The 11,673-nt window shown below is 34.7% G+C and overlaps 2 protein-coding genes across 2 annotated transcripts; one reads left to right on the top strand and one right to left on the bottom strand.

Annotated features, from left to right (window-relative positions):
• Window positions 1-427: 427 nt before the first annotated feature.
• On the top strand, window positions 428-6,033 carry LOC121861803 (WW domain-binding protein 4-like; the record flags this gene model as incomplete). Its single annotated transcript, XM_042359727.1, has 5 exons — window positions 428-513; window positions 2,479-2,686; window positions 3,914-4,130; window positions 4,447-4,678; window positions 5,710-6,033. Coding segments are annotated over 5 exons (966 nt in total), but the record flags the coding sequence as incomplete, so codon positions are not given.
• Window positions 5,963-11,576, bottom strand: LOC121861789 (DNA-directed RNA polymerase II subunit RPB7). Its single transcript, XM_042359701.1, has 8 exons — window positions 11,442-11,576; window positions 10,685-10,794; window positions 10,310-10,400; window positions 9,758-9,877; window positions 8,877-8,942; window positions 8,482-8,553; window positions 7,699-7,732; window positions 5,963-6,810 (listed from the first exon to the last, which is right to left on the bottom strand). Exons 1-8 carry the CDS (start codon window positions 11,451-11,453, stop codon window positions 6,797-6,799), a joined length of 519 nt encoding a protein of 172 aa, XP_042215635.1. The 5' UTR covers window positions 11,454-11,576; the 3' UTR covers window positions 5,963-6,796.
• Window positions 11,577-11,673: the final 97 nt, after the last annotated feature.

Below are 11,673 nucleotides of genomic sequence, written 5' to 3'. Positions count from 1 at the left end.
TCAAATTAAAAAACATGAAGTATGTGGTTTGATTTAGATTTTAAAAATATATTTCTCAACCTTGCCATGTTATTTTATTTTTCATATATTTCTCATCATTTGTTACTGAAAATATTGGAATACTATCAAAACAGTACTTTTATTCCTCTTATATTTTTCTTAAATTTATAAAGAAAATAAATACATAATATTTAGTGAATTATGATATTTTTCATTATTTCAATATATTCTTTTTAATTTACTCAACTACTTTTAAGATCCTCCTCATGTTAAATGTTAGTCAGTTGAGAGACTATCAAAGTTTGTAAACAAGGTTGTGGTTCTGGTCCATCATTTCTCCCTCTGTACCGTCGAGGAGTTTAGGAGAAATACTCACACATGTAAGGCTAGACATAGTGTGTTTCAAATAAGACGAAAAATGTAAATATTTCCTTTATATAACTCGTGTATTTATTCATTGTTTCAGTCACTGTTACCAGATGAGGTGGGTTCATGTGTCTTGGAGGCGTGTAAGTAAGTTGCCTAAATCATATACTAGTGTTTCTGGAATAATTACTCAGTAGATAAGTACGCTGGCTATATTAAGTTAGGTTAGGTTCTTTTACTTATGTTTTTAATTCCACATTTACCCACTACTTCAACCCCATGCCCATCTTTGTTGGGGGTTAATGTTGACAGAATAGGAAAGGATGTAGATCAATAATTATGCATTTAATAAAACTGCATTAATAAATTGTTTGCGGAATAAGTACCATTAAATATAACAAGGACTCCGAAAAATGTAAAGAACTTACCATTAGAACACATGGGTTATCACTGCTTGTAGTTACCTGTAGTATAGATATTTCCCGCTCCTTGTTCTCTCATTTTTATATAGCAATCATAATGTTTTCAGAGTCAACTACCTTTTGTGATAAGCTGTTCCAAGGGTTAACAACTCAGTGGGTGAAAGAATACTGTACTGTACTTTGTTGTTTGCATGGGTCTGATTTGTCCAAGCTTTGTGTAGCTATGTCCTCTGGCTTCAGTATCTCCTAGAGCAAAAAAATAAATGCCTGATTTAACATTCTCTAAATATTTCATAATCTTAATTGTTACAATAAATTTTCCATGTATGTAGTCCCGTGTCGGTCAACTTTGGAATCTCAAGCATTTTTAGTCTCCATTTTCCAGAATGTTTTTTTCTTGTTGGAGATATGGGCACCAGACTTGGACACAGTACACAGTATACTCTACAGTCTACTGCTGTTGACAGATATGAAGCTTCTGTCATTGATATAGCTGAAGTTGCGGCATTAAAGATCCAATATATGTACCGGGAACTGTTTGTTTTGGCAGCAATTACTGATATTAGTACCAAATTTTAGGTCATTTGTGATGATGATTCGAAGGTCCTTTTCTTTTGTGCCAGTTACAATTGGCTGATTATTATCTAGTACAGTACAGTACAGTATATAAATTTTTTTTTTTGATTACCATGTCCAAAGTGTAGTTTTGAACTTTGCTGCATTGAAGGAGAGAAGCCGTACATCAGACCAATTTTCTATTTTCTGAATATTTTCTTGAAGAACTCTTGCATCTTTTTCTGATCAAACTTTTCTATAAATCTTGGTGTCATCGGCAAAGATATGACACTTTGAACTTTGAATGGAGTTTGTTGGGAAGATCGTTATTAATACGTATATAGATCAAGAACACGGGTCTAAGAACTGAGCCCTGTGGGACTTAACTCATGACTTCTGATATTATTGAATGCTGGCCTCTGACAATTACTGTTTGGCGACAGTTTGTGAGAAAATATTTTATCTTGTGAGCACTAGTCTACTAGCCCAACATTCTGAAGTTGAGGGCTAGTTGTCCATGGGAACCGTGTCAAAGGCTTTGGCAAAGTTAAAGTAAATAGTGTCAAAGAGGTTTCCCATGTCACTTAACTCTATCCAGTCATTTATTATAGACAAGAGATTTGTGAGACATGATCATCCTTTCCGAAAGCCACGTTCGTTGTTACAGAGAATGTTGTTTACTTCTAGCAAGTTCACAATTTTCCTCCTCACCAAGGTATCCAAGACCTTTCCTACAATGCTGGTTAGACTATAAGAAGAATTTTTTTTAGTATGGACTGAAAAATTATAGATGCAGTTTAATGTGGAAAAGTAAAGTTCTAAGGCTAGGGAATGGAAACAGAAATGAGCTATCAACTGCTCTCTGCAGACATGAAGAAATGTGATTGTGAAAAAGATTTAGGGGTATTGATATATAGGAACTTAAAATGAAGCATTAGTAACAGTACAGGTGATGTTATCCTTAAATTATATCTTGAGTATGTGAGACCACACTTGGATTATGCAGCTCAGTCTTGGCCACCGTACCGTACAATAGAATTGATAATGATTCCATAGAAAAAAATCTAGAAGCTAATCCTGGACATTAAGAACCTTGAATATGAAGACTTAGTTGTTTATACAGTATTCATTTCAGGTCTGAATACTGGAAGTCAAATCCACGCAAGTTTTGCGACTTTTGTAAATGTTGGATTGCAGACAACAAACCCAGTGTAGAATTCCATGAAAGAGGTAAACGACACAAAGAGAATGTTCAAGTGCGTCTGGCAGAGATGGGAAGGAAAGGACAAGAAGAGTATGAGGCTAAACAACAGGAAGGTGACTTCCTTAAAGCTATGGAGGAGGTGAGCTCGTGTGATCTTTTATTAGTTATAAGATCATCTACTGTATTTCAACAGCTACTCTAGGTTTACTGTATCATCTTACCTCCTCCTCACTTATTGCTTTGAAACTATTGAATCTACATTGTCTTACTCGGAATAACTCCACCTCACATTCACATTTCATTTTGTTGTTTAAAATACTTTCCACAACTCCCTTTTATTGTGATATAATTCTTCTTTCACTCTTACCAGGGTAACTGCTTTTTCCATTTGTTCTCATCGTTTACTCGCCCTATACAGTTTCCTCCACAAGTTACAGTATTAGCCTTTTTAACAGCCTTCCCCTCGCCTTTCATTTGCTTTCACATTCTTTCATCATTCTCTTGACATTGTTTCTAATTTCCCTGTCCAGTACCTCTTCTCCCTTGTGATGTCTTCCTTGTAATTGGCAGTCATATGTCCCTTTCTTCTTATTTAGCAGTGTCAACCTCAAATCTATTCCTTCTTCCTACTTTTCATTTTTAATCTCTTGTGTCCACACTTCTGAGCTACACATTTTGTGACAGCCACCCGAAACACACTCACAATTTGGCACTGCACAACAATATTCAGGCACACAATCCTGGGGGTTCCTGTCAATGTTTATTCAATAAACCTTCTGTTGATGTGTGCAGTAAAAACAAATTTCCACTATGTGCAGTGTTCATAAAAGTTGAAAGTTCTTAAAAAAGTAAAATAAATAAAAAATCATCTTCCAAAAATGAAGATATGCATGTGGGTTAATGGGAAATTAAATAAATAATTTATCTAGTTTGGTTTAGGAGTGGGGAAAATCTCCTATAGCTATGTCATGAAGTACAATAGATGGTGTATGTAATGTGCAGGTCAGAGGTGTGGCATATGGGACACTGTATACTGTAGATGTGTCACTTGCCATACAAATTTGAAAATTTATATAAGAGTCTTGGTTGCCTGCTGAAATATTGCAGCCTTAATTGCAGACCATTACTGCTTTTCACAGCTATATAGTTAATAAACTGTTGTGAAACTTTTAAGAAATTCCTGCTCTCGCATTTCAATTCAGTACTGTACATTATATAGTTTTCATTACAGTATGTTTATTAAGCCCTATGCTACTACAGTATTGTGCTGTATGTATTAATTTCCAGTATACTCCATTAATATTACTAAAAAATATTCTGAACTAATGTTTAAACTAATGTACAATAATATTTCTTTTTCAAAAAGGCTGCTTTAAAAGCCTATAAGAGTGATATTGAAGCAAATCCTGATCTAACGGGGACCAAGATCAATGAGATAGCTGCAGCCAGTAATGCAGAGATTGTTGTTGGTAATAAAAAGACGATAGAAGACACCAAGACTTCAGATGCACCCGTGATAAAAAACTGGTATGAGGCCCAATCACCAGAAGGATACACCTATTACTGGAACACTGAGACAGGAGGTAAGAAGGCTATGTTACTACAGTACAGTCTGTTTGTGGCAAATAAGAACAAAAAAAAAATCCATTTTATAGTAATATCTCCATACATCCAAGTCATTGTACAGCACTTTTCCTCCCCTTTGTGTTAGGCACTATATCACAGAACTACTCCCTGCCTCCTCCACAATATAAACCAATCCTTCGGTGCTATTTGAAACAGTGCGAGAGTCAGAGTTGGTTATGCTCGAGATATGAGATGTTCGAGAGTGTCCAGTATGATCAATCTCTCTCTACCTATTTATAATATTATTGTGTTCAAAGTTTTACCTACTTTCAGAGTCTAAATGGGAGGTGCCAGAGGAAGGATTTCTATCCACCAGTGAACAAGAAAAACTGAACAAGAAAAACACTAAAGATTCAAACTCACACACTAAAAACAGCATCAGTAAAAAAGAGTCACCAGCAGCTAAAGTCTCCAGCAGTAAAAGTACCAGTGTATCGTCTCAACCCGTAACATATGGACCAGCAAAGAAAGCTGAAGCATATTCTTCCTGGCAACAAGTTCAAACGTAAGCAGTCTAAGGTTGTGTATTATATCCCGCCATGGCTTAAACAGATTATATTTATACTCTTGTCATAGATTCTAATTACAGCTTTCAAATGACAGTAAGACCTACACTGAGAACAAAAAGCAGCACCATCTGAGCTAATATCTATTACTGTGGCTTCCAGTACTGTAGTGTGATATCCCTTTTCTGTCTGCCTGTTAATATTTTTTCCAAATAAAGTAACCAGAGAAAACCATATATAATTTTTAATCCTCATGGTCCATAGATGTGCCTTTTAGAAAGTGAATTTGTAGGGATTCGTGATAATCTTCATAATTTCTTAGACCTCAGTTGCTAAAGCTTGTTTATTTTTGATACTGTATATGACATCAATCATTATATAATTTTTCTTCTTCCGTATGTAAAAATTATTTTGGTAAAGTTTATGAATATTTGAAACAATTGAAATAATCAAGAAAGGTTGACACGTAAATAAAATTTCACCTCTGGGTGCCGGGTTTCGAACCCAGACCACCAGCAATGGTAGTAAGGAAGCTTATCCACTAGACCACGATGTGCTTAAAAGCTACCCCACCTTAACTACTCAGTTGTAGCTTGAGGTTCCCCGCCCACTACTGTGAACCTTGAAGCAGCCTGCCCACACTTGGGTCCCAGACAGCTTTCAATCAAATTTCCAAATAAACCAGAGGTGAAAATTTTTGACACTGGTTTACCTGTGTAGATGACAGGTTCGGATTTAAAGGTTTACATGTTTCTGGTACAATATATCTAATTACATTTTAGCTGAGATAAACTAGCCATAAATTTTATGTTGACTAACAATCTTTATACCATTTCCCACAGCTTGTAACTGCAGATAATTAAAGATTGTTCACTTAATTAGGTCTTTAACATATCTGTTGGCCAGGTCACTGCACACTCCAGCACAATAATGCCTCACCAATCACTCCTGACACAAAATTAAACTTGTGTTTCATATGTAAGAGTTCAGAGTATGTCAAGTTGTTTTATGTTTCTTTCTCATCTTTCAGTGAACCTCAGCAACCTGCTGTAGACTATCAACTCCCACAAATTGTTGAAGAAGGTTATTATGGTCCAGAGGTGTCGATTAGAAAACAAGAAGTCTCATTCAGAGAAAAAACTGTGACTCTCTCATCAAGTGATCGAGAGAGCCTTGGAAATATTGGGTTTAAGAAGAGAAAGGCTGCACAGGACAATAAAAAGAGCATGAGAAGAAGAAATAATGATTTATAGTCTTTAAAATAGGAAAATTTATAAACTTTATTATTAAGATATTTTAATACCTGTTGGTATAAATAATAATTACATGTGAAAAATTAAAGTCTCCCATATCATTTTTAGTTTCCTTATTCATTTTTTTTATATAACTTATACTAGTCAGCATGCACACAACAATAATGAAGTTTTAGTACAGCAGTGTACTGTATATGAGTATTCTGTATCAAATTCCTTCCAAAGTTAATGTTGGGTGTGAAGGTATGGTAGAATACTTCCAAAACACTTTGTTATGATCATTTCACGTGTCAGGTTTACAGGACCTGCTAGTGTAGTTACAAAACATTTTTAAGGCCATGAGATGAATGATGAAATTAACATACAATCACAAGGAGACAGACATGATGGAGGGACTGCTTCAGGTTTCAAAATCTGGCCATACCAAACACATCTGATTTGGCCATAAGACAAGGGAAGAGAACCATTTGTTCATACAAATAGCAGGAACATATAGACAGGATGGGGGGGGGGGGCTGCTTCAGGATGCAGACACAGGTGAAACCCTGGGATATGAGAGAAGATATATATACAGGATACCAATATCAGAAATGCAGTCCCTTGAGAGATGTGTCTGGAGTTTGGGAGTGTATGGCCACTGACCACTAACTTGTACTTCAGAGGAAATTTGACTCGCGAGAATCCACATCAAGAGTGGAAAAGACATTTCTCCCATGTTGGTACTCTTCAGGAATGTAACAGCTCATACAGTATATTTAAAAAAAAAAAAAATTGAAAAATAAATATGAACTATAAAAATCAGAGGAGCAAGTACAGTACTGTGTACAGAGCAAGATGTGGTCTTGGCTGATGAGGATTTCTTGTTTAGCTCGTAAGGCCTGGAATTGAAATTTATCTTAATAGAAAATGTACTTTTAGTTAAATTAGTTTAAAAATTAATATCAAAATATAATTTCATTTTAGTAATAAAGATTACTAATTATAAGATAACTGAAATAACCCAAACAATTAAACCTGTCACTCAAAGTAGGTAAGGCATTATGAACTATTGAGGAAATGTCAGAAAAGTAGTTAAAATTATTGGCTATGTTAGGTGCACAAGCTACAAATAACAAATTTGTATTAATTCTTCAGGTATTAAATTTAGTACATTAAGAGTACAAAATAAACAAGACTAAATTAAAGCAGGAGTATTGTTTGATCCCACATGCATGAAGTTATGTGTAAAGTTTAACCAAGAGTTCATTGTGGTTATGGACTAAGGCAAAGTTTTATCATTTTTTTAAGACAAATTATTTTTCCTAAATCAAATCTCAATATCTTTGTTCCTCTCTCACCTTTGTGTCAGAGATGAAGGGGAACACTAAGCAAGGTGGTGCAAAACTAAGTAAATCAACACTTTTGGATACATCACATTTAATATTTATAAAAATAAAATTGTAACATCTCTCAGTCTTTGCTACATAACAAGTTGCAAACAACAAGCTCTGATTTAATTAAGCATCTCTGTAACGATGACCAGTGTCTGCATTCAAAGACTTTAAAAAAAGGACTAAGTTTTGCCGCTTTTTCTGTACCAAGGTGGTACCTAAGTTTCCAATGACTAAGTCCATATGAAGAGAAAACTGGGAACAGTTGTCGGTCAACAAAGGAAAAAATCTTATTTAATTTTTTAAAAACTTGATTAAAAAATAATAATTTAAATAAAATAAATCAGATTATTTTTATTATAAATAAAAAATAAAAAACCCTGTTCAGTATCTTACCAAGGTAATCGTCCATGAGGGTGCCAATAGCAAACTGGAAGGAAGACAAACATAAGTTGCATTAATAATAAGTAATATTTGAACAAATGAATGAATGACTGTGTGTGTGTGTGTGTGTGTGTGTACTCTTAGATCACAGCCAACCTGCCAGGAATTAAATATTTGTCCAATAAATCTCTACAGTACTTGCTTATGAAGTAAAATAATAATTTTAACAAAAAGTGGTGGGAAATAAAACCTGTTCAAGATCCCTTCCAGGGAACAATTTTAATGGTAGAGTTTATCTTATAAACAAGGTCACAGATTTAATTCCTAACTGGAGTGTAAGACTGAGCTTCCTCCTTTTACACAAGGCAACAATAACACATGAGTACACTACTGGGTGTATCTGTTGAAGGAGACACAACCCTTCAGTAGACACACATCCCTCCAAGGATGGGCTGACCATCTGGCAGAGGATGTTAAGAACTGGGGGTTCATTAATAAAAAAATCATACAGAACATTTACACAATTTGATTAAATTTGGGATGGTGTAGTTGATAATTGACTGACAAATAGACGTAAAGCTATCACACTTGCCATGAATTTTAGATAAGTGACATACTAATATAACTAAGACTACTGTACTGTATAAAAGGAAGACTCGAAAGTTTATGCAGACATTTTGTTACAAAAGTCTATAAAATTGGAATAATTACTCATATGAGACAACTGAAGGTACAGACACACACACACCATAAATTAAACACAATGTTGCTATGCCAAAGAATGCAATAACTTACGATGTCAGTAGCATCTACTCTGGTACCAACAATCTTCACTCTGATCTCATCATCGGTCTGTATGACAACTTCCTGGAAACGTTGAGATACAATGTTATTAGAAAATGTTTCCTTATATTTTTCTAAAGAAAAGCTGCTCACTACATTACTTTGATAAGACAATGTTAAAAGAGTACAGTAGTACAGTAAGCATGAAGCACTTACTTTAATACAAAACAAAAAATATTACACTAAAAAATTTTCAATACAAATTTGTAAGAGATCAAAAGTGAATTTGAGTAAAGCAATGGCATGAAACTACTGGGGGGCTCAAGGGAGTGTAAGGCATTAAATGAATAACTTAAGAGTGATATTTCAGCAGTCCTTTACCTTATTATCTATTTTTGAGTGCTTACCTCATCTCTGCTCTTGTAACATGGTGGATTGGAGTTGGGGTCAAACTCAAGATCTTGTGGAATAGACTGAAAGGAAGGAAAACACACAAGATTAGTGTCACAGCATTTTTTTATATTCCGGCCGTGTTTTCTGATGTCCAAGTAAACTGCCCAAAGAGGACTTGAGGAAATTAGAAATGAAGGAAACTGTGGCTTACATATTGTGAATTAATAAAAAGCAAGAACTTCAGCAACTCTGTGAACACATTTATTAAAAAAAATAAATTAGTTAAACTACTAAAAAAAAAAAATTATACTCAAGTTATAGTGAGGATGAAAAAGTGACTCGAGGCTTTCACAGAGCTTGAACAATTCACAAATATTATTTCATATACTTCTCTATATAAATTACGATGTTCGGCTGCTCTCACCTCTGACTTATAATTATTTTGGAACATTACTGTTTTATATCCACACATAAAGTTTTAGTAAAGGTGTCCCCATGTATGCTTATGACACAATCCACACTTGCCCTTACCCTATTCAACCACATAAGGATAAACAATTCAGTACCATCATTACCTTCACCATCACGCCCACCACTGTTGTACGCAATGGTGACACTCATATCCATCATCGACATTTCTCAAAGACGAAGAAATTGGAGAGAACCACATAAACTATCTATACATAATGTTTATTACAAGAACACCTCACAACTATTTCTGAACTGTTTGGAGAAATGTACATTAACTGAAGTCACCATTAGAGCATATAAAATTATAGGGTAACCTTCAATATACACTGTACCAATGTTTTCACTGATTCAATATTTAAATGACTAGTGTACGCTTTAAGACTTACGGGAACTTCCTCACAAAAATATTAACAAGGTAACTCACATGTCTGGAAATAAAACACTGCATAGGTCCAATTTCACAGAAGAGACCAATCTTATTAATTTGGGTGACGACAGCATCAAGAACTTCTCCTTTAAATGGGCGGAAGACAATAGCTTTATACTGAAATGAAGAACACATAATATGGTAAATGCCAGCCTTTATAGAAAGTATATAAATGTAACTTCATCAGTCAAAATAAGAAGAAAACTTTTGTGACAATAAATGGAAGCTGTAGAGAGAATTGAGCAAACAGTGGGCAGCAAACGCAGTACGTACTGTAGTACAGGGGAAGGTTGGATGGATCAATTCACACACAAACTGACAGTTGAAAGCCACTATGATCTTTAAACTTATTTTTTCCATGGATGGAGAGACAATTACAGTAAAGAAAAAAAATGGAATTGATGAAAAAACAAAAACATTTACGACTGAACAACCAGAGAAGTGATATGCATAACTGTACATTTTGTATTCATTACTGCACTGTTTTTGATAAGAAAGACTTACTACCTTCAAGTAATGAATAATTTGTACAGTACACTGTTAACTTACTTTAATAGGATATAAGACAAATCCTCGACCAACTTGGATCATGCCCGATCCAATATGATCAATTGTTGTTACAGCAATGACGAACCCATATCTGTCAAAATACTATAGTTTATCAATCTAATATTAAAAACAATAAAAAATTATATGCTTTATAATGCCAGATCATGAACTGGGCAGTCATTTGGCCCAGTTTATGAAATGGGCTCCTAGCTTAACCAGGTTAGGTTAGATTGAGTTTGGCTGGTTCAGGTAAAGTTAACACTCCATTTCATAACTGGGAATATCATATACATACAATATTAGCATTTTAACAAAATGTGATGATAAGATATGAGAGAACCAAGATTCAAGAAAGTGCAGTTCTGTTTTCCTTACTTTCCAGTACATGTTCCTTCCACTTCTGTAAAGAGCATCTGTCGCACTGTGTCCATTAACTGTGGACCGAAGTATCTTGGATGTAACAATATCTCATGTTCCAGAGAGATCTGTCAAAGGGGGAATAACCATGTGATCATAGGTGTAAAAAACCTTAATACAGGGTACTCTATGAACGGTAAATACCTAGTAAGTATTGTGAAAAGATAAAGTGAACTTGTATAAGGATTTTACTCAAAATATAAATATTTACAGGTATATTTTACACATGACAATACTGTACAGTACAATAGAACACAAGACCACTGGCCTTCTCCCCTCAGCAGGGTCACCTCTAATTTGAGTGACCATTAAGAAAATAAGGTAAAAAGTAGGAAGCAAAGGCACACAACTCATCTAGATTAGCACCTGCTTACTTTTTCATTCATATCACTTGTCACTGTACAATATTCTCTCTGCTAAACTACCCTCTCTAGTGCTTAACAACATGCAGTACTCCATGTAACTCGGATAGCATGTAGTTGTGCACAATAACGGTATGACAAAATTATACACATTACCAAGCATTAGGGTGAGATACCAAGAGCTCTGAGCCACTACTGTTATTATCATAGTCAAGCATAAAACCCTGACAGTACAGTACTATGGACTAGACGACTCTATCAACAGAATACCGGTGCTTCATTTACTCTTATATCTATAAATATAATCAACTTATAAGTCTGTTCTCAAGGGGTAAAGGTGAATATTTCCTTACATGATAAAACATAGTGTTATAATGTGTCCCCTAAGAGGATCACTCCCGCGTCTCCTTCCGCCACAAACGTAAACAAACTCTAATTTTATTTAAAAGGTTTGTCTGCTTTCCGCATGTTATATATGTTATTAAATTAAATTATACCATGTTTAGTACAATACATTATATTATTAAAACTTAATTTTCTTCTCAAAAAGCTATAATATAATTGAGACGACACAGATGCGCAACA

The sequence above is a fragment of the Homarus americanus genome, unplaced genomic scaffold (assembly GCF_018991925.1).
Source record: "Homarus americanus isolate GMGI-L3 unplaced genomic scaffold, GMGI_Hamer_2.0 scaffold8148, whole genome shotgun sequence".
Taxonomy (NCBI): domain Eukaryota; kingdom Metazoa; phylum Arthropoda; class Malacostraca; order Decapoda; family Nephropidae; genus Homarus; species Homarus americanus.
Note: the sequence above shows the minus strand (reverse complement) of the source record. Positions and strands in the feature narration are given on the sequence as shown.